General features: G+C 60.3%; 2 protein-coding genes across 2 annotated transcripts; one reads left to right on the top strand and one right to left on the bottom strand.

Annotated features, from left to right (window-relative positions):
• The first annotated feature begins 576 nt into the window (after positions 1 to 576).
• On the top strand, positions 577 to 14648 carry MICAL1 (microtubule associated monooxygenase, calponin and LIM domain containing 1). Its single transcript, XM_071768432.1, has 25 exons — positions 577 to 847; positions 4440 to 4659; positions 4771 to 5049; positions 5747 to 5954; positions 6080 to 6196; positions 6401 to 6499; positions 6586 to 6741; positions 7054 to 7154; positions 7894 to 8151; positions 8527 to 8642; positions 8736 to 8862; positions 9067 to 9139; positions 9684 to 9834; positions 9927 to 10114; positions 10235 to 10344; positions 10449 to 10499; positions 10990 to 11158; positions 11242 to 11324; positions 11725 to 12157; positions 12261 to 12343; positions 12481 to 12579; positions 12705 to 12798; positions 12890 to 12989; positions 13088 to 13161; positions 13269 to 14648. The coding sequence occupies exons 3-25, from the start codon at positions 4789 to 4791 to the stop codon at positions 13397 to 13399; spliced, it is 3282 nt and encodes a 1093-aa protein (XP_071624533.1). The 5' UTR covers positions 577 to 847; positions 4440 to 4659; positions 4771 to 4788; the 3' UTR covers positions 13400 to 14648.
• Positions 14649 to 14651: 3 nt separating this feature from the next.
• On the bottom strand, positions 14652 to 19146 carry SMPD2 (sphingomyelin phosphodiesterase 2). Its single transcript, XM_071768449.1, has 11 exons — positions 19069 to 19146; positions 18095 to 18188; positions 17691 to 17787; positions 17355 to 17431; positions 17025 to 17118; positions 16846 to 16935; positions 16414 to 16496; positions 16058 to 16190; positions 15836 to 15940; positions 15597 to 15753; positions 14652 to 15407 (listed from the first exon to the last, which is right to left on the bottom strand). The coding sequence occupies exons 2-11, from the start codon at positions 18142 to 18144 to the stop codon at positions 15064 to 15066; spliced, it is 1230 nt and encodes a 409-aa protein (XP_071624550.1). The 5' UTR covers positions 18145 to 18188; positions 19069 to 19146; the 3' UTR covers positions 14652 to 15063.
• Positions 19147 to 20980: the final 1834 nt, after the last annotated feature.

Below are 20980 nucleotides of genomic sequence, written 5' to 3'. Positions count from 1 at the left end.
CGAGTTGTCCCTGTGTGTCACCTTCACTGTGACACCGCGTGGCAAGGAGGTAGCAGCCCCCTGAGGACACTGCCACCAAGAAGACCCAAAAAAAAAACACCGGCCAGGAGGGACCTTCGGTGGCCCCGGCAGCTCCATCCTCTGCTCCAAGGTACCTTCACCCCACTGAGGACATTCCCACGGGGGATGGGAGGAGGACCCGGGTGGAAACACCATCTCCAAGGTTTCCACGCGGGATGGGGTGGTCTGAGACACTGGTGGGAGGAGAGGGACGGGAGCTGTGCGGGTCCCTCTCTGTTTTCGGCTTCGGGAGGGGGGGGGAAAGTTTGATGCAGCCGCCGGAACCGGGGCGGGAAGCGAAGCGGTTTGGTTTCATCACACGAATCTTTTCGTTTGCTTAAAAAAAAAAAAAAAAAAAAAAAAAGGCTGGTTTCTCACCCCAAAATTGAGAAAAACAAACAAAACTCAACTCAGCTGGGGTTGCACCGTGCATCCTCATGAAGTGGGGAGTTCAGGGCTGCCGCTTGCCGGGGTTGGGTGGGGGGTGAGTTGAGGGGTGTGGAGTGTGTAAGGGTTGGGTTTAAGCCTCCAGCACTGCGAAAAAAAAAACCAATTTCAGAGGCACGAAGCCGGGGGCCGCCCACATCCCCCCGCCCCCCCCCAGCACCGCCTCCCTTCAGCCCGGACGCCTGGGCCGTGGGGGAGGGGGGGAGGCAGGACCAGCCCGCAAGCTGCTTGCGGAGCCGGGGGCGGTTTCCTTCTCGTCCTCTCCCGGCTACAAACAGCCCTGAGCCCCTCCCTATCCCCCAAGCCGTGCCTCAGTTTCCCCTTTCGAAAGGCGCTGGAGGTGAGTGAGGGATGGGCAGAGCATCCCTGGGGGAGGGGTAGTAGGGTGGGTGCCCCCCCACCCCTGTTTCCCTTCTGCCCTTCCTCCCTTTGTCCCCTCCGCTCTGATGTGGGGACAGAGGGGACAGAGGGGACAGCATCCCGCGGGTCGGTCCTCGCCCGCGTCGCTCGGGATGTGCCAAAACTGAAGGGTGACTTTGGGGTGCCTGGGGGGGGGGAGTTTCAGCCCCGCCGCGTCCTGCCAGTCCCCAGGGATGCTCAGCGGGGATGCTCGGTGGCAGGGGCAGCTCTTTGTCACCCGCTGTCCCCTCTCCCGGAGGCAGATGTGTCTCACCCCACCCTCTCCTCACTGCTTTTCCTCTCCAGCCCCCGGGCTCTGCTCTCCCCAGGGCAAAAAGAGCAACCCCGCCTCTTCATCCTTAAATCCATTCCCAGTACCACCAGTGCTCCCAGTGCTGAGTGGGATGGGGTGGGAAGAGCTTTGCCAAGTGTTTTTAATTATTATTATTGTTTTCTCCCCCATCCCTACCCCTTTTCCCAGTTCAGGGAGTGGGATGCTCCATGGACCCCCAGGAACAAGTCCTGGCTGGGGCTCAGGGCTGAGGCCAGGGGCCACGTTCCCCACAGCCCCTGTGGGGTGCATGAAGGGCCTGGAATATTTGGGTAACCGAATTTGGGGTTCACAACCGTACCCCAAGACACCCCGTGGGGACAACTGTGGCTGGGGGTGAAGGAGAAGCAGGAGGAGGGAGAGGATGGTTGAGCAGCCCCATCCTTGCACCCAAGCTGGGCTGCAAATGGCAGCTGCATCCCTGGTGCTGGGGCTGGGCAAGAGGGGGCAAAGATGGGCAGCTAAGATGGATGAGGGACAGGTTTTCTCACACAACTCCCCCCCCAAAAAAAAAAAAAAAAAAATTGTTGTTGTCTCTGCCCTGGGATGTGGTTTGTGGATCCCCTGCAAAGGGCAGAGCCAAAATGCCCCGAGAAGTGTCAAGTTCTGCTGCTGGTGGCTGGGACCTGCACCCCAATGAGGGGGGGATATTTTGGGATGTGCTTTTCAGGGGGCTTTCTGCACTTCTGAAAGGGAATCCCCTGCACTGTGACACCCCTGCCAGTCTCTGTCCTCACCAGTGCTGGTGGCAGGCTGGTCCCCTCTCCTTAGCCCTTCTCCTCACATGCTGGGGACTGGCTAAAGGGGGGGGCTCACCCCCCATGCACCCATTTCTCTGGCTCAAGCCAGAGGAGACAACAGAAATCTTTTTTTTCCCCTTCCTCCAAGGATTAAAATCCAGCCAAATTAGGACAGGTTTCCATGGGTCCCACGCTGGGATTTTTCTCCTGAATTCCCACGCTGGGAATAGCAGAATCTGCCACCATTGCCCCTTCCTGACACCAGCCTGGCTCAGGCCGTGGTGGAAAGCAGGAGCTTTGGATGGCCAGAAGAAACCATCCTTCCCACCCTCCTTGGGGTCATCTCTGAAATTTCTGGAAGGATTTTTTTTTCCCCAGAGTCCAGCCCAAGGTTTCTCCAGGCTGGATCCTGATCCATGCAGGCTCAGCGAGAGGCTCAGCTGGATCTGCTGCTGCTGGAAATCTTCCCAGCTTCCATCAGCTCCATGTGGAGCCGTGTCCTTTCCCACCCTGTTTCCACGTGTCTGGGAGACATGAGCTCACCAGCACCCCCAGGGAGGTCCCACCCACCCCCTCCCCATTTCCTAAGGGGCTGCAAGGGTAGGGGGGAGCCCCTCACCCCCAAAGCTTGATGGGGTGTCCCTGCTACAGCTCCTAGGAGATGTCCCCAGTGGCATTTCTGCAGCCACCCCAACCAGAGCCATCATGACTTTGAGTCAGGGCTGGCTGCAACCCCCCCTGGCCCCCCCCCCCCTCTGCCCAAGCTCTCAGGAGCAGTTTTAAAAAGAAGAAATGCCAAAAGTATGTGGGGAAAGGGAGCTGGAGGCAGCCCCATACCCCTCTTCTCTGGCTTTTGTGGGCTGAAAACTGTTTGCTTGCATCAGGAACTGAGTATCCATGGGGGTTCTGGCCCTGCTTGCAGTTGCTGGGGGGTTCAGGTTTGCTAAGGGGGTGTATGGGGGGGAGGGGGGGGCAGCATGAGCACCAGTTCTGTAGGAAACTTGGTATAACACAAGGCTGTTGTTCTGCCTCTTCCTTGTGCCAAAGCACATGGGTTGGAAAGCTTTTCCGGGTGGTGTGCTCCCTCCTGGCATCCTATCCAGTGGGAACTGAGGCTTTGAGATGTTTTGGGATGGGTTTTTTTTTCAGAGCCAGGGGCTGGTGATGCTGTAGTGGGTGCTGCCAGGAGGCTCCTCTGCCCCATGGCCCTGGGGCTGCTGCCTGGTGGCCTTGGCAAGTGCCAAGGTAGGAACCTGAGCTCCTTAGGGAGGGGAAAAGAAAACCTTGAACTCACCGGGGAAAACCCCTTTGTGCTGGAGCAGTGCAGGGTGCTGGATCCCAGCCAGCTTCCCGCAGAGGTGAACACATTCTGGGATGCTCTGGTGAGGTTTGCAGCGCTGCCTCAGTTTCCCCAGGCTGATTCCATCCTCCTGGCAGATTCCGACTTCCCCTGAGCAGAAATCTGTCCCGGGTTCTCACAGCCCTGCCATGAATTCGTGTCCTCTGTCCCTTCTGCTGCTCTGGGCAGTGCCAGCTCCAGTTCCAGTCGGGCTGGATGCTTCACGGTTGTGTCTGCCCAGGAAGGAAGAGGTTAAAATGCTGGGATTTCCTGGCGGTGATGCCGTGACCTCCAGAAGCTTTTTGCTGGCCTTGAAAAAAACGCCGAGTCAGAAGCTGCTGGAGTCAGACCTACCCTAAAACTCAGCTGGAATTTGAGCTTTTCAGACTAAATTTGAACGTGGACCTTCAACTGCTCCTTTTCCCTCTCCTCTGGAGGGCACTTTGGCTCCCACTCCGTGTCCTTCTGGCATCCTGCGGTGGCTCCGGGGTGTCACCTTGTCACTGAGCAGGAGAGAGGACAAAGAGCCGGGCTGGGGGAGGCTTTTCCACCCTCGGGGGTTGGTGACCACAGTTTGGGGCAAAGCTTTGGGGGTGGCAAGACAGAAACTGGGACTGAACAGTGCCAGGGGTGATGGGAGGAGTGCTGGTCCCTTGGGAGATGCTGGGGACAGGGGAGCTTTTTTGGGGGGAGGAAGTGGAGGGTGCACTGCAACCTTCCTCCTGCGGGTTCCCTGGGGTGACAGGGATGTTCCTCTGGTGGTTTCGCTGTTTTTTTGGGTTTTTTTTGTTTCCCCACCGGTGCTTCCTCTGTGCTAATCTGCTCCCGCCCCTCTCCGGGGATGGCAGAGGCGGAGTTGGTGTTGGAAAGTTTCCCCACTCGGGATTTCAGAAGCCAGGTTGATGGGATGGATCCAGCCCCGGGGCTGGATTTTTTTTTTTATTTGGGGGTTGTTTTGTGGGGTTTTTTTTTGTTTTTTTTTTGTTTGTTTTTGGCCAGCTGGAATTTACCTCCACAGCCAGGACACCCCTCCTTGTCCCTCCCTCGACGAGGCCAAGGGTGAAGAGGAAGGAAGTGGCCTCTTTTGCTCCAAAACATCTCGCTCTGCTCTCTGCTGCTGCAGGTACAGCTGCCCCATGGAGGAAGCCTCTTACTGCCACTACAGCTGTCCCTGTCCCCTCCCTTGACGTCACCTCAGCCGGGTGACACCGTGGCTGGCTGGGTGCAGCACCCGGAGGTGGTGGTGGGGACTTTGAAGGCTCCTCCAGCCACTGCCAGAAAAAAAAAAAAAACCGATTTTTTGGGTCACCCCAGGACTGAGAAACCTCGCACTGAGACACCAGGTTTGGTACTGGGTTTGAGAGTTTGGTTTTGGGTTTGTTTTTTTTTTTTTTTTTGGAGGGGGGAAGGTGTCCAGGAGGGTCCCCTCCATGCTGATCCCTCCTGTCCCTTAGGCTGCTGGGTGACACAGGATGAGTGAGGTGGCCGAGGAGTCGGGCAACCCTGCCCATGCCCTCTTTGAGAGGTTCCTGCGTGCTGGGGAGTGCCGGGAGGTGCTGGGCAGTTTTGGGGAGCTCTGCAGGCAGCTGGGGCTGCAGGGCAATGGGCTCCAGCTCTACCACGGCCTCAGAGCTGCCCTCAACTACTGGAGTGCCAAAGCCCTTTGGAGCAAGCTGGATAAAAAAGCTGGACACAAGGACTACAACCAGGGCACAGCCTGTGCCAGCAGCAAGGTAACGGGCACACGGGGTCCCCTCTTTGCTCTGTGTCCTTATCTATCCGGGTGACAACATCCTGGTCCGCACCCCGGGGGGATGTGGGATGAACCTGGAAGGTGGGGTTTAATGGGGCAGGGTGTTAATTAGCACCACTTCTCTTCCCCTGGGGTGATGCCACCCAGCCAGCGGTGTCCTGCCTCCTCCTGAATGCTCTTTGCTGGGGACACCCCATGGGGGGATCTCAAAAGGACCTGCTGAGCCCTTTATATGGGAGGACAAGAGCATGCTGGGGTGGGACGTCCTCCTTGATGTCCCCATCTCCTGGGGCTGATGGGTTTTATCCCCACCTCTGGTGTCCCCAGCCTTGTGCAGACCAACCCCCTGGTTCTGAGCCTGGTGCTGGTGAAACCTCCCCATTCCCAGCTGCAGGAGGTGACCCATGGTCCTGCCTTATCTCACCAGGAGCTTTAATTGCTGAGGCAAGGTTCAGGCAGCCGGGGAGGTGGGTGGCACCCCACAGGCCCCACAAACACTTTGCAAGGAGACACAGCGGGGGGAAAGGTGGGAGATCCTGACCCAGGCAAGGGAGTGATGCTGCCCAGGGTGGTGCTGAGCACCTTGGGGAATTGTCCCCTCCCCAAACCTCAGCTCTTGGGGGGGGTGAGGGGGGTGTGTGTGACTGTCCCCTTGATGCCACCCATCCCCTGGGCAGTGCCTGGTGGTGGGGGCTGGTCCCTGTGGGCTACGGGTGGCCATCGAGCTGGCCCTGCTGGGTGCCCGGGTGGTGCTGGTGGAGAAGAGGGAAACTTTCTCCCGCAACAACGTCCTCCACCTCTGGCCCTTCACCATCCACGACCTGCGGGCCCTGGGTGCCAAGAAGTTTTATGGGCGCTTCTGCACCGGCACCCTGGACCACATCAGTGAGTTGGGTTGTTGGGTCGTGGGGGGGGTTGGTGGTGGAACCAAGTTCTGCACCCCCAGCTCCCCCAGGAGCGGGGAGCAGGGATGAGGGGTAAAGCCCTGAGTGCTCCCTCTGCCTTCCCAGGTATCCGGCAGCTCCAGCTGATCCTGCTGAAGGTGGCTTTGCTCCTGGGGGTGGAGGTGCACATCAATGTGCAGTTCAAGGGTCTGGTCCCCCCTGATGGCAAGGCGGGGGGGCAGGGTAAGACATCACCGGGGGTGGGTGGCATCCCTGGGGACAAGGACAGGGATGTGGTGGCTGCTCTGAGCTAACCCCATGTATGGGGCTTTTTTTTTTTTTTTTTTTTTTTTTTGGGGCGGGGTGGGTGAGATGCAACACTCTTCCCACCCCAGAGCAGGTCCCAGCTGAGCCCCAGCACACTCCTGACCATCCCTCTCCCTGCAGGCAGCTGGCGGGCAGTGCTGCAGCCCAGCTTCTCTCCCCTCAACCATTATGAGTTTGATGTCCTCATCTCAGCTGGTGGTGGCAAATTTGTCCCTGAAGGTGACAGTGTGGGTGGGGTCCCTGCATCCCCAAGGACAGGTACAGAGGAGCTGGGTGGGGGCTGACACCTCCTTCGTGTCCCGCAGGGTTCAAGAGGAAGGAGACACGGGGGAAGTTGGCCATTGGCATCACCACCAACTTCATCAACCACCACAGCCAGGAGGAGGTGGAGGTGGCTGAGATCAGCGGAGTGGCCCGGATCTACAACCAGAAATTCTTCCAAAACCTCTACAACAAAACGGGTGGGTGGTCCCAGGGGTGTTGAGGGGGTGGGTGTGTGTGTTCCCCCTCTCCTCCTGGTACAGCTGCAAGTTCAGCCCCAGGATGTGTGAGCAACCTGATCTGGTGGAGGGTGTCCCTGCTTCCTTCAGGGGGGTTGGAGGAGATGACCTTTTTTGGTCCCTTCCAACCCAAATCTGTGATTCTATGGTTCTGTGTCCCCTGTGTGATGGGATGCATGTCCCCAAGCCAATTACTGGGGACATTTGGTGGCTGAGGCCAGCATGGGGTCTCCCCATGGCTCAGCTCAGCCCCTTCCCCTTTCCCTTCCCCAGGCATTGACCTGGAGAACATCGTCTACTACAAGGATGACACCCACTATTTCGTCATGACAGCCAAGAAGCAGAGCCTGCTCAACAAAGGAGTCATCCTCCAGGTGAGGAGGGCAGGGTCTTCCAACACAGGGAGGACATGGAGCTGTTGGAGTGATTCCAGAGGAGGTCCTGGAAATTCTGGGAGGGCTGGAGCAGCTCTGGAGCCAGGCTGAGAGAGCTCAGGAAGATTCTTTCCAAAGAGGGTGCTCAGGCATTGGAATGGGATGCACAGGGAAGTGATGGATTCCCCATCCCTGGAGGTTTTTAAAAAGAGCCTGGATGTGGCACTGAGTGCCATGGGCTGGGAACCACGGGGGGAGTGGATCAAGGGTTGGACTTGATGATCTCAGAGCTCCTTTCCAGCCCGACTGATTTTGTGATTCTGTGAGTTGGGGGTGTTCAGGCTGGAGAAGAGAAGGATCCCATGGGGAGACCTTAGAGCACCTTCCAGTGCCTGAAGGGGCTCCAGGAAAGCTGGGGAGGGACTTGGGACAAGGGCCTGGAGGGATGGGATGAGGGGGAATGGCTTTAAACTGGAAGAGGGGAGATTGAGGTTGAAATTCTTTGGGGTGAGGGTGCTGAGCCCCTGGTTGCCCCCAGAAGCTGTGGCTGCCCCATCCCTGGCAGTGTTGAAGGTTGGATGGGGCTTGGAGCACCCTGGGCTGGTGGGAGGTGTCCCTGCCCATGGCAGGGGGTTGGGACTGGATGAGCTTTAAGGTCCCTCCCAACCCAAACCAGTCTGGGGTTCTGTGACTCTGCAACTCCCCCTGTATCCCATCCAGCTCCATCCCCTCCTTGCAGGACAAAGCAGACATCGAGAGCCTCCTCTCCCCAGAGAATGTGAACAGGGAGGCTCTCCTCAGCTATGCCAAAGAAGCTGCCAACTTCTCCACCAACTACCGCCTGCCCCACATGGAATTTGCCCTCAACCACCGGGCCCTTCCTGATGTTGACATGTTTGACTTCACCTGCATGACGCGCTCGGAGAACGCGGCGCTGGTGCGGGAGCAGCACGGGGCTCAGCTGCTCATCGGGCTGGTGGGAGACTGCTTGGTGGAGGTGAGGGCCCCTTGCCGCAACCTCCCGTGCCTCAGTTTCCCCTTTCCCTGGAAAATGGCTTGGTTGCAATATATTCCCCCCTCCCTGAGCGCTTCTCCCCTCAACTGCACCCCCGTGCACCTCGGGATGGGCTCCCCAGCAGCAGGATGCTTCAGGGGGGGTTATCCCCTTCCCTAGACATTTGGGGTGGGTTTGGGGTGGAGGAGCAGCCCAGCTCCTCCCCAGATGCAGCCGTAGCAGCCCGGGATGAGATGTCCACCCACCCCACCACATCTCCTGACTTTTATCCGTGGCCAAGTCTGGCAGCTCCCGGACTCCTCCCGGCTGCCTCACCCAGCCCTGCAGCTCCATCTCTCTCCACCTTTCCTTTCACAGCCTTTCTGGCCTCTGGGCACCGGGGTGGCCAGGGGCTTCCTGGCTGCCTTTGATGCAGCGTGGATGGTGAGGCGGTGGGCAGCTGGGACCCCTCCCCTGGAGGTGTTGGCTGAGAGGTGAGCGTGTCCTTCACCCTGTCCTGCTGGGCTGGAGAGGATGGAGTGGGGCAGGATGGTGGCACTGAGCACAGCCCCGTGTCTTGCACCCAGGGAGAGCATCTACCAGCACCTCTCACAGACCTCCCCGGACAACACCAACAAGAACATCAGCCAATACAGCATCGACCCAGCCACACGCTACCCCAACATCAACCTGCAGGCCATCAAACCCAGCCAGGTACCCAGCCCAGGTCCCCAAGCATCAGGTTGACACCAATTTGCGTGCTCCTCTGTCCCCAGAGGGTCCCAGGATGAAGCTGTTGGTCCCCCATGGGTACCGAATGCATTAACCCCTGGTCGGGGGGGATCCGGGTGTCCCCAGTTTCCAATGTGGTGTCACTGGCTCCGTGCAGGTGTTGACCTGGTGTGTCCCCATCTGCAGGTCCGGGACCTTTACCTGGTGGGCATGGTTGAGGTGGACCACAGGAAGCAGAGTGACAACCGGCTCAGCACTGGTAGGAGGAGCCCATCCCACCCCACAGGCTCCAGGACCCCCAGTTCCTCCTGGCAGCCCACCCCACGGTGGCTCCTGCCCTGATTTTCCTCCCCATCCTCCTTTTCTGGGTAGCCAGTGTCCAGCTGGCTACCCTGCTCCTCCCTGCTTTCCCTTCCCTCTGCCCACACCCCCTGTGGGGACACAATCCCCTGTCCCCCAGCTCCCTTTTGGCTGTCTTGGTTGCAATATATTCCCTCTCCCTGAGCACTTCTCCCCTCAACTGCACCCCCGTGCACCTCATTCCCCAGGATGGGCTCCCCAGCAGCAGGATGTTCAGGGGAGGGTTATCCCATTTGTCCCCCATATTCCCATAACCACTGTCCCCCTCCTTCCACCCCACACTGTGCTAAGCCACCACATCCTGATGGATGCTTTACCCACCCATTTTTTGACCCCCCGTGGGCCCCCTTCCCCACCAAAACACTAAGGATGGGGAGTGGGTGGGGGTGGGGGGGTTGTCCCTTGGTTCTTTGGGGTTGGGGACACGTGTGCCACCTCCCCAGCAGTCTCTGGAGATTCCTATGAAGAGCTGCTGAGCTGGTGCCAGGCCAGCACAGCTGGGTACTGTGGTGTGGAGGTGACCAACTTCACCACCTCCTGGACCAGTGGCTTGGCCCTCTGTGCCCTCATCCACCACTTCCGCCCCGACCTGCTGTGAGTGTCTGGGGCCACCATCACCACCACCAGCCTGGGACCCCCACCCGGCCTGCCGAGCCCACCCTGATGGCACCCGTGACTCCCTACAGGGATTTCAACTCCGTGGACCTCCAGGATCCCATCCAGACCCACCAGATGATGCTGGACATGGCAGAGCAGGAGCTGGGCATCCAACCCGTGCTCTCCAGCACCGAGATGGCCACCATGGCTGAGCCCAACCGCCTGGGGCTCATCACCTACCTCAGCCAGTTCTATGAAGCTTTCAAGACTTCTCCAGGTTGGGAGATTTTGGGGGGGAGGAGGGTGTTTATCCCACCCTGAGTCCCACCCGGCCTGGCTGGATACTCCCTCCTCGTTGGGTGGGTGCCACCAGCGTGGCCACATCCCCTCTGTGCAGACGTGGAGGAGGCCACCAAGAAGTCACTGTCTCCCCGGGGCACACGAGGGGCCATCCTCTTCCTCAGCAAGCTGCAGAAGAGCCGGACTTTGACCCAGAAACGCCCCCAGGTAGGGACACCCAGCCCCCCCAGACCCTCATGACATCCTAAAACCAGGTGTTACCCCCTCTTTCCCTCCCCCCCATTCTAACCCCACCCCTGTTGCATTGGCAGGATGATGCCCAGAGGGATGTTGAGGTCAAGAGGAGCCGCAGGGACATGGAGGTGGGTCTGGCCCTGGTGCCTCCAGGACCTGATGTTCTGCCCCAGGAAGGGGCAGCTGGCCCAGGGGAGGGTGGGGGGGCATATGGGGGGCTGACCCCCTCCTCGGGTTGCTTGTAGCTGGCTGGTGACACTTCAGATGGTTCCCACGAGCTTCCACAAAGTGCCACCACAGACCCAGGGCAGGTGGGTCCTTGTGTCACCCAAGGGTGGGTTCCTGGGCACCAAGCCAAGGGCTGGGACCGGGGCTTTGCAAGCTGACGCCCACGGGCTGCCGGCTCCTCCCTGTTTTGTTTCCTGACCCAACTGGTTTCCCAGAGCTAAAACCTGACTGCTCCTTCACCAGCAACCCCCCCGTCCCCAGCACTCAGCACTCAAACCCATCTCTGCGAGAGGGACCGACCCCTCTGAACCTCCCACCACCTCCTCCTTGGGCTGCAGCCCGGGTGCCAGCACCCCGGGGTCACCCCAACTTGTCCTCTTAACCCCAAAGCCACCATCCCGTGGGGACAGCAGTGACGCCTGCTACTTCTGTGGCCGCCGTGTCTACATCGTGGAACGAGCCAGTGCCCACGGACGTTTTTTCCACCGGGGCTGCTTCCAGTGCCGGCGCTGCGGGGCCACCCTGCGCCTGGGCGACTACACCTTCCACCAGGAGGACGGTGAGGATGGGTTTGGGGGGAGGGGAAAGAGTGGTCGGTGATGGGTGTTAAAGGCAAGGTTTGATTTTGGGGTCTTTTTCCAGGTCATTTTTACTGCTCCCTTCACACTCCCAACCCCCCGGGCATGGAGCTGCCCCAGGAGGAGCCCCTGGCGCTGGCCCCTGGAGTAAGTCAGCCTGAAACCCCCCGGGGGGTTGGGGGAAAGGCAGAGGGTGGAGGGAGGGGATGCTTAGGGTTGGACCCTCGTTGCATTTCCCCCCCCCCTTCCTCATTGTATCCCCCCTTCTCACTGCACCCCCTCTTGCTGGATTCCCCCCTTGCTACATCTCCCCCACCTTGCTGCATCCTCCCCCTCTGCATCCCCCCTCTCACTGCTCCACCCCCACCACATCCTCCCCTCTTTGCACCCCCCCTCTCACTGCACCCCTCCTCTCACTGCACCCCCCCTCTCACTGCATCCCCCCCCACTGCATCCCCTTCTCCCTTCACCCCCTCACTGCACCCCCCCCCCCCTCGCTGCATCCCCCTCTTCACTGCCCCCCTCTCCACCACTGGTTCTGCTCCAGGATGCTGCTGCCACCCACCCACCCTCAGACCCCAGGAGCCCACCTGTGTCCCCCCCCAATGAGGGGACACACAGCCCCCCCCCAGCAGCCCCCCAGCCAGAGGCAGAGCTGGAGGACGCTGCAGAGGCTGCAGCCATGGGGGAGGAGGAGCTGCTGGTCCAGCCTGAGAGGGAGGAGGAGGGTGATGAGGAGGAAGATCCCAGAGCAGAACCCCAAGGGATGATGGAAGAGGGTGAGGAGAGCAGGGGCAGGAGGAAGATCATCCTCACACCACTGGAGAAGCTCAAGTTGTCCACGCTGAACCTCACCAGTGAAGTGGAGCCCCAGGCTCCTCCAAAGCCAGCACGGCTGCGGCTGCCTGCAGCACCCGAGGCTCTCCCTGCCCCGTGGGGGGGTCAGGGAGCCTGGGAGGAGGAGGAGATGGTGGAGGAAGGTGGGTGGCTGCAAGTTGGGGCAGGGGGGCCTTCGGGTACCTTGCCGTGCCCCACATCTTGTTCCTGGGGCACCGTCCTGAGATGGGGCTTTCCTTGGGGCAGGTTTGGAGAGTGACAGTGAGGAAGAAGAAGAGGAAGAGGAGGAGGAGGAGGAAGGCATGGACCTTGGCATCGTGGCAGAGTTGGTGGGTCCTTTCCCTCATCCCAGGCGGTTGTCGGGGCTCTTGTTGGTGTCTCCTCTCACCTAGATGTTGAGTCCAGGTCTGCTGGGGCAGGAGGAGCCCCGTACTGACCCCCTGCCCGTGCCACCCTCCCTCCACAGTGCCCGGACCTGGGGGAAGAGGAGAAATATCCCACCTGGAAGCGCACGCTGACCCGCCGGGCCAAGGAAGCCCAGATGAAGCGGTTCTGCAAAGCCCAGGTAGCCCCACGGGGAATGCTCCGAGTCCACAACCCTTTGCTGATCCTTGTCCCCTCCATCCCGCTGCTGGTGGCCACATCCCAGGAGGTGCTGGCCCGTGGGCAAGCGCTGCCTTTTCCTGGCAGGCCATCCAAAGGCGGTTGGAGGAGATCGAGGTGAAATTCCGGGAGCTGGAGCAGCAGGGCATCAAGCTGGAGAAGCTGCTCCGGGATGAAGGAGGTAAGGTCAGGGTGGAGAGGGCAATGTGACCCCCAGGGCTGGGGGACTTGGGGTTTGTGCTCTTCCTCATGGACTCCCCCAACCTCCCCAGGCAACCCGGCCGAGAAGAAGACTCAGTGGATGAACCAACTGCTCTACCTGGTGCAGAAAAAGAACAGTTTGATGTCTGAGGAGTCAGACCTCATGATCGCGTAAGCTTTGGGGTGTGTGGGGGGAGATGGTGATCCCCAGGTGGTGTGGGGATCCTCAGGTCCCTCCCAAGCCCAGCACCCCCCTTCTCTCCCCACAGGGTGCAGGAGCTGAAGCTGGAGGAGCAGCAGTGGCAGCTCGACCAGAAGCTCCGGTGCTACATGAACAAGGAGGGTGAGTGGCAGCATGTGGCCCGGGGGGGGTCCTGTGCATGAAGGGGGGAGTGGGACCAATGGTGTGGGGACCCCTCCCAGCCCTGCTCCAGCCCCCTATTCCCACAGAATCCCTGAAGACAGCCGAGGACTGCATGGCTGAGCAGGCGATCCTGGCACAGCTGCTGGACGTGGTGAACCAGCGCAATGTCCTCATCCACATCCAGGAGGAGAAGAGGCTCAGTGAGCTCCAGGCTTGATCTGTGATGTCCCAGCACCCGCTGGTTCCTCCCTGGGGAGTGGGGGGGACACACAAGCCGTTCCCCCCCCCCTTTGCCAAGCATCTCCCTGAGCAGCTTCTTGAAGGTGTTGATGGTCGAACTGTCCGTAGGCAAATCCAGGTCCCCGCTTGCCATGGAGGGGCTTGGACCCACTGGTGGACACCTGCGTGGGGAGACACAGAGGAGCCCCCCCCCCCCCAGCTTTGGGGTGCAGACAGGGTGTCCCCACATTTGGTTGGATTGCCTTTGCCTTGTGCTTGCTTGAAAAGAAGATTTGTGGGGGACTCTGCAACGCAGGGGCTGCTAACAGAGGAACCCCCATGGGGAAGTGGGGTCTCATCTGGTCAAAGAGGTCCCACAGCTGCCACTGCTTCATGGAGACAGTGTCTGGAGGCTTGGCCACGCCATGGAAAGTGTTTTGTCCAGCAGAGCCCCTCGTGCTCAAGCTGAGCCTCAGGACAGGCTCCAGCAGCTCCTGGCTCCCCGTGGGAGAGGTGACTCCATCACTACCCAGCCCCCAGCACCCAAGGGCTTCACTTCCAGCAGCAAGGATGTGACAGTGGCCACCACAGGCAGGTGACAGTGGAGATACCAAGTGTGGAGGGGCAGCACCTGAAGTAGACCTGGAAGCCACTCCAGGATGTTCTTCCCAGCTGAGGGGATCCTAACCTGGGACATCCAGCCCAGCCCAGGGACATCCATCTCATCCATGGACATCTGGCTCTACAAGTGGGGCCAGCAACAGCCAGTCTGGGCCAGTCCCACCACTCTGCATCACTGCTTTTGGATGCCACCTCCATGCTGTCCCCAGCCACTGCAGGAAACCAGGGTCAGAAACTTCCCTGTGAGGCCCCAGGGCAGGGGAAGGGGCTTTTTGTCCAGCAGTTCCCCAAGGGATTGTGCCCAGCGCTGATGCTCTGTGACATCAAGAACAAGGGACACTGGCGGCTGTGTCCTTGTCCCTTTGGGGTTTCTCCTGCTTGGCAGCACCACTCTGGCCTTTGCACAAAGTTCTCAGACCTTTCTGGAGTTTCCAGTTGTTGTGGGGTGACCTCCATGGTTGAATGGTGCTGCAATGGGCACGGGGAGGGTTTTGGGCATGGGTCTCTCCTGTGCTCAGCAATCATCCTGCACCTTCCCCCCCCTTCCCATCTGCCTTTTGTTTGTAGCAGCTCTATTACCCTGCTGAACCCCCCCCCTTCCCTCAAATAAAGCCCCCCCTGACCCAGAGCCAAGGGCTAAAACACCACCTTTATTTTCTACCCAGTCAAATCCAGAGCAGTCGCCAGCTTTCACCGGGAGCTCCTGAGGTTGCCCCGGGCAAGGAGGGGAATAAACCTCTTGAGGCTCCCAGCCAGCTAGGAAGGGTCTATTAAAAACCAAGCAATTAAAAACCACCTCTCGTGTGGTTACCACGGGGGCCAACACCACAAATCTGCTCTCTCCCCCCCACCAAAAATAAAAATCTGACTTTGACCCCGAGAGGCGGGTGTCAAATTCACGCTGCCGAGCCGGCTGCAGCCGCTGCTCTTCTAAAACCAGACAGAGAGTAGGAAAAAGGGACTCAAGGGGCCAGGATGGGGCTGGGGAGGGGGGAATTATACAGTGGGACCCCCCCTTCACCCCCCCACCATAATCCTGGCTCATCCATCGCTGGGTCTCTCCTGCAGCACCCGCAGCACCCTCCGCATCTGCTCCTCGGTGCCCTGCAGCATCTTCACCTCCATGGTGTGGAAGAGGTGGAGAGTGGTGGCCAGGAGGAGGACGCCGGTAGCGAGGAAGGCCAACAAGGAGAAGGAGAGCTTAGGGAAGGGCTGCCCGGCCCCCAGCCCCACCAGGGTGCCCAGGGCTGCTGCTGCCTGCAGGAGGAGGAGGAGCAGGGCCAGCACCGCCATCCTGCCCCGACAGTACCGCTGCCGCCGCGCTGCCCGCAGCCCCACCTCCACCTCCGTCCGTGCCTCTGTCACCACGTCCACCAACTTGGGGTCTGCGAGGGACAAGGGGGGCTCAGAGAGGTGGCATCCCCCCTGCCTCGCACCCCTTTTAACTCCCCCGGAGCAACCCAAAAAGCGGCAACCCCAAGAGATGCCCTAAGCAAGGGGAGAAAGCCCCAAAAAACTCCATCCCGCTCCCCACCAGCACATGGGGGACCCCAACCGTGTCCCCCTCCCCTTACCCGTGGTGGTGGTGGTGGCCCCCCGGGCCTGTCCCTGCCTGTGGATGTGCAGCGTTGCCATCACGGCTTCGTGGTCGGAAAAGGGGATGTCCACACCTGGGGCTGTCCCCTGCGTGGTTTTCAGCTCCTGGCACTTCACCGTGAAGTTGGAGACAGCCTGGGAAAGAAGAGGGGGGGTCTCGTGGGTGTGTCCCCCCCCACCACCACCCACAGCCAGTGGCTGAGGGGCCCCCCCTCACCTTGTAGAGGATGTAATCGATGCGGATGCCCAGTGGGAAGGGCAGCAGCTCAGCCTTGACAGTGAAGCAGTTGCTGGGGACCAGGGTGCAGCCATCCTCACAGCCCTGAGAGCAAGGACACGGCTGGGTGGGGGGCTCTGGGCGTACCCTGGGTGAGGGGGGGGACTCTGGATGTACCCCTGGTGGGCGAATCTGGGGTGTGGACCTCAGGACCCTGCTCACCTCAAAGCACTCAGCCTCAGTGAAGGCATCCTGCAGCCCTGTCCAGCCCCGCAGCAGCCGGATGCCCACGTCCTCGGGGTGCATGTTGAGGTCCCCCCCCAGCAGCACCACATCAGCTGCCTTCGAGGTGTGTCTGAAGGGACAGGGACAGATAACCCCCCTCCCTGTGCCAGACTGGGATAACTGGGAACATCCTCCCCACAGTGCTCCTTTACACAGTGCCTTACTCCTGGTTGGAACTGGTGCAAGTGGGAATCCCTGCTCAGCCCTGGGGTGGAGGTGACCACGCACACACACGCCCTGGGGACCCACAGCCCGGGTGGGGACACCTCTTGGGACACCCCATGGCTGCTCACCGGATGAACTGTGCCAGCTCCCAGGCCTGCACCAGGCGGTGGGGCAGGTAGGCATCCTTCTCTCGGCAGTACTCAGCGTGGAGCTGGTGAGAGGTGGGGGGCAAAGCACCTGTGACCCCCATGCCAGCATCTGCCCTGCTCCCAGGCTCCATGAACCACACCCCCAGCCCCTTTAAGATGGTCCCTTTGGGGTTGCCTTCATCCCAGCCCATCCCTGGGGACAGCCTGGGGTGCTCACCCTGCTACACAGCCAGGTTGGGAGTCACCATCCCCACCCTGGGGATTTATTTCAATAAATCAGGGTCTGGTCCCCAGGGAGATGGTGCTGAGCAGTGGTTAAAGCAAGGGGACAGCAAAGGAGGGGTATGGCCACTCATCCCCCTCCACCTTATCACATCCCCCCCCTCCCAGCTCCTTCCCTGAGGTGCTCACGTGGGTGACGTAGACGTTGAAGAGGATCCCAGAGATCTTAATGATGAGGAGGCCAACAGACTTCCCACAGAACCAGTCCCCATGCTGGAGCTTTGGGGAGGGAAAGGGGAGTTGGGGGCAGTCCAATGAAGTTCATGCGTCCGGGCACCACGGCACCACGTGCCCCCCACCCCACTCACCATGTAGGGGTACCCATTGAGTGAGTACTGGTAGAGGAGGGTGTCCAGGATGGGGAACTTGGAGAAGACACAGAGGCCGCTGCCAATCACCCCACTGCAGGAGGGATAAAGCAGAGTGAGAAAACGGGGTCCCACCCCACTGCCTTGGGGGGTGCCAGACACCCAGATCCCTGTCTGCTCCCGTGGGCATCCTGCTCTCCAGGGGTGGGGTCCCCCAGGGTGACAGAGGTGACCTGCAGCACCCACATCAGCCTCTCCAGGTGGCAAACACCAAGGACATGGCCCAGCCCCACAGATAGCCCCGGGGGGGATTGGCCTGGCCCCTCTCACCTGCGGAAGTAATGGGAGAAGGGGTAGCAGGCTGCCAGCTTCGCCCTCAGGTCACTGTAATCCTGCTCACTCCACACCTGCAGAAGAGTGGGATGGGCTGAGAATGGGCACACTCAGCTCATATGGGCTGAGTGAGAATGGACACACTCAGCTCAGGGGCTGAAAGTGGACACATTCAGCTCATATGGGCTGAAAATGGACACACTCAGCTCAGGGGGCTGAGAATGGACACAGCTCAGGAGCTGAAAACAGACACACTCAGCTCAGGGGCTGAAAATGGACACATTCAGCTCAGGGGCTGAGAATGGACACACTCATCCCAGGAGCTGCCCTCACCTCCTGGAGCAGGGCCAGGTCAAAGCCCTCCCGGCGCAGTTTGTCCCCGATGAGCTGGACACGTTCCTGGCGCCGCTTGCTCAGGTAGCGGATGGCCCTGCCAGAGAGGGGTGGGATGTCACAGCCTGGGGGGGACACACGGGGATGGGGTGGGGGTCTCGGGACACGCCGGGATCTGAAATGGGGAAGATGAGGCTCTGGTACTGGTACAGGCAGGATGAAGGCTGGGGGAGATGGGAGAGGGAAAGGGCTATGGAGGGACATGGGGACTGTGGTGATCTTCTGGGGCTGGGAGAGCGGTGTGACCCCGAAATGAAAGGGACACAACGGTGAGCCCAGGACCCCTCTCCTGGTGTGGGTGTCCCTGTCCCCACTCGTGAAGCCCCAATGAACTCTGGACTCACCAGCAGTTGAGGTCGAAGATGCGGAGCTGCAGGGGGGCTTCTCCTGCCATTGCTCACCGGGGCTTCACTGGGACAACACCGGGCAAGGGGGGTCCTGCAGGGGGACAGGTTGGGTGACAACCCCACAGGGGCACACAGGGCACGGGGCAGAGCCAGGGAGCCAGGCTGGACAGGGGGGTCTCTCCTGTCCCAGCTGTGAAGCCCATCCTGAAGCCCAACTTGACCCCAAGCAAGGACCCATGTACCCAAACCCCATGGGTGACCTCCCCAACCCCGCGAAGGAGGGTCCCTGAAGGACAGGGATGGGGAGCAGGGCTCAGACCCTTTGCCTGGCAGCCAGGAGTGCTCCTGCTTGCACTTTAAACCCTGTGGTTCAAGATGGTGCTGGGAGGCACAGGACACCCCATCACCCACCTCCCATCTTGGGGAAGCCCATGGCTACTCATGTAGACCCCAAATTCGGGGGTGCCCAGCCCCCCCACCCCTCTTTTTCTCCTGTGCTGCTCCATGCTAAAACCCTAAAAGGGCAAAACTGGGTCTGGGATCCTAGGGTGCAGAGAGGGGTGCAGGAAGCTGGATGCAGGCAGCCAGGTACAGGCAGCCAGGTACAGGCAGCCAGGTACAGGCAGCCGGGCTCTGGTGCCCCTGCGGGATAACCCAGCAGCTCATCTCGTCCCTGCGCGTTCCTAACACCGGCGTCTCCCCCCTCCAGGGCTGCAACCCCGGGTCGCTCCCACCCCCCAGCTGGAAGCGCTCCCCCCCTCCCCCGCATCCTCTCCCCGCTTCCCCCGGCACTGGGACGGGACCGCGACGGAACCGCGGAGCAACAGGCGGGGGGGGTGAGGGAGCAAGAAGCAAAGGGGGGAGAAGAGAAGGGAGCAAGAGGAAAGGGGAGGGAGGAATGGAGCAAGTGAAGGGGTTGGGGAGCGGAGCGGAGGAACCGGAGCGGAGCAGGAGCGGGATCCGGATCGGACCTGGATGGGGCCGGGAGCGGTGCGGAGGGACTACAGGTCCCGGCAGGCAGCGGTGCGGAAAGGGAAGGGAAAGGGAAGGGGAAGGGGAGGGGGGAGGAGGGACGGGCCGGCCCCAGGAGGTGGAGCGGGGGGGGACGGGACAGGAACGGGACCAGGGAGAGGGATGGATCGGGAAAATCCGTGGGGAGGGATGATGGGTGCGTTGGGACTGGGTGCGGGTAGCAGGGCTAAGAGGTGTTCGGTACAGCCCCTCACCTGGGGATGTCCCTTCGCACAGACACCCCTCTGACAGGGGGTGTGTGCAGGGTCCTGGTCCGCACCTTCCCGGAGCAGCCCCAGCAGAGTTTCCCTGTTCAGTTTCCCCCCCTCCACCTCCTGGCAGGCCTGGGGGATTCCGCTCCTCCCGGGAAACCTTCTCCCATTAACTCCCTTGTCCCCTTCGCAGCCCCCCTGGACACTGAGCCCTCTCTCATCCCACCGCTCCATCCATCCCGGAGGGTCCTGTCCCAGGGACCCGGGCTGGGAAAGTTGGCAAGTGGCCAATATTAGGGCCAGTTCTCCACTGCAGTCCATCATTTCATACACGTCCCACATCCTGTGCCCGGGACTGTGGTGTACTGGGCAAGGGCTGGTACCCACAGGATGGTACCGAGCCTGGCTGTGCTGTCCAAGACTCTTTTTGGATCATACATAGATATTTTGCTGCCCTTCCCAGCTTGTGGCTCAGGATGGATTAGCTCCAGAGGGAGCCTGGTTAGAAATAAATCTCTTGGATATCTCAGAGTCCTCACCGTAAGGACACGGAGCTGCTGGAACAAGTCCTGAGGAGGCCCTGAAGCTGCTGGGAGGGCTGGAGCAGCTCTGGAGCCAGGCTGAGAGAGTTGGGGGTGTTCAGGCTGGAGAAGAGAAGGATCCCATGAGAGAGCTCAGGAAGAAATTCTTTCCAGAGAGGGTGCTCAGGCATTGGAATGGGATGCACAGGGAAGTGATGGATTCCCCATCCCTGGAGGTTTTTAAAAAGAGCCTGGATGTGGCACTGAGTGCCATGGGCTGGGAACCACAGGGGGAGTGGATCAAGGGTTGGATTTGATGATCTCAGAGCTCCTTTCCAGCCCGACTGATTTTGTGATTCTGTGAGTTGGGGGTGTTCAGGCTGGAGAAGAGAAGGATCCCATGGGGAGACCTTAGAGCACCTTCCAGTGCCTGAAGGGGCTCCAGGAAAGCTGGGAAGGGACTTGGGACAAGGGCCTGGAGGGATGGGATGAGGGGGAATGGCTTGAAACTGGAAGAGGGGAGATTTATGTTAGATATTATGAAGAAATTCTTTGGGGTGAGGGTGCTGAGCCCCTGGGTGCCCCCAGAAGCTGTGGCTGCCCCATCCCTGGCAGTGTCCAAGGTTGGATGGGGCTTGGAGCACCCTGGGCTGTGGGAGGTGTCCCTGCCCATGGCAGGGGTGGCACTGATGGGATTTAAGGTCCCTCCCAACCCAAACCAGTCTGTGACTCTAGGCAGGACCCCCAACCTGTGGCACAGAGCAGGGGATGGGGTGGCAGGAGGAAGAGGGCTGTGACTATTCCCCTCCTCCCTCAGGGACATCACCTTGTCTGGAGGGACAAGAGAGGGACCATGGTAGTGGTCTTGGGTAGTGGATTTGGGTAGTGGTCTAGAGGACAGGTTTAGGACAGGCTTAGCCACCCATCAGCTGCTGCTGGCACTGGTAAGGATGTGACCACCTAAAATCCATGTCCCTGACCCCCCGTGATGGTGCTGGGGATACTTAACCCAGCAGGCACTTTTCCCAAGAAACCCATCACCAGGAAAACACTGCTGGATGTGGCAGCCCCATGCCCAAAGCTGGGGCCCTGGGGGAAGTGTCACCTGATTTATAGGCTGTCACAGCAAACCTCAACAA

The sequence above is a fragment of the Heliangelus exortis genome, chromosome 25 (genome assembly GCF_036169615.1).
Source record: "Heliangelus exortis chromosome 25, bHelExo1.hap1, whole genome shotgun sequence".
Lineage (NCBI taxonomy): Eukaryota > Metazoa > Chordata > Aves > Apodiformes > Trochilidae > Heliangelus > Heliangelus exortis.
This window is presented reverse-complemented; position numbering and strand designations above follow the sequence as displayed.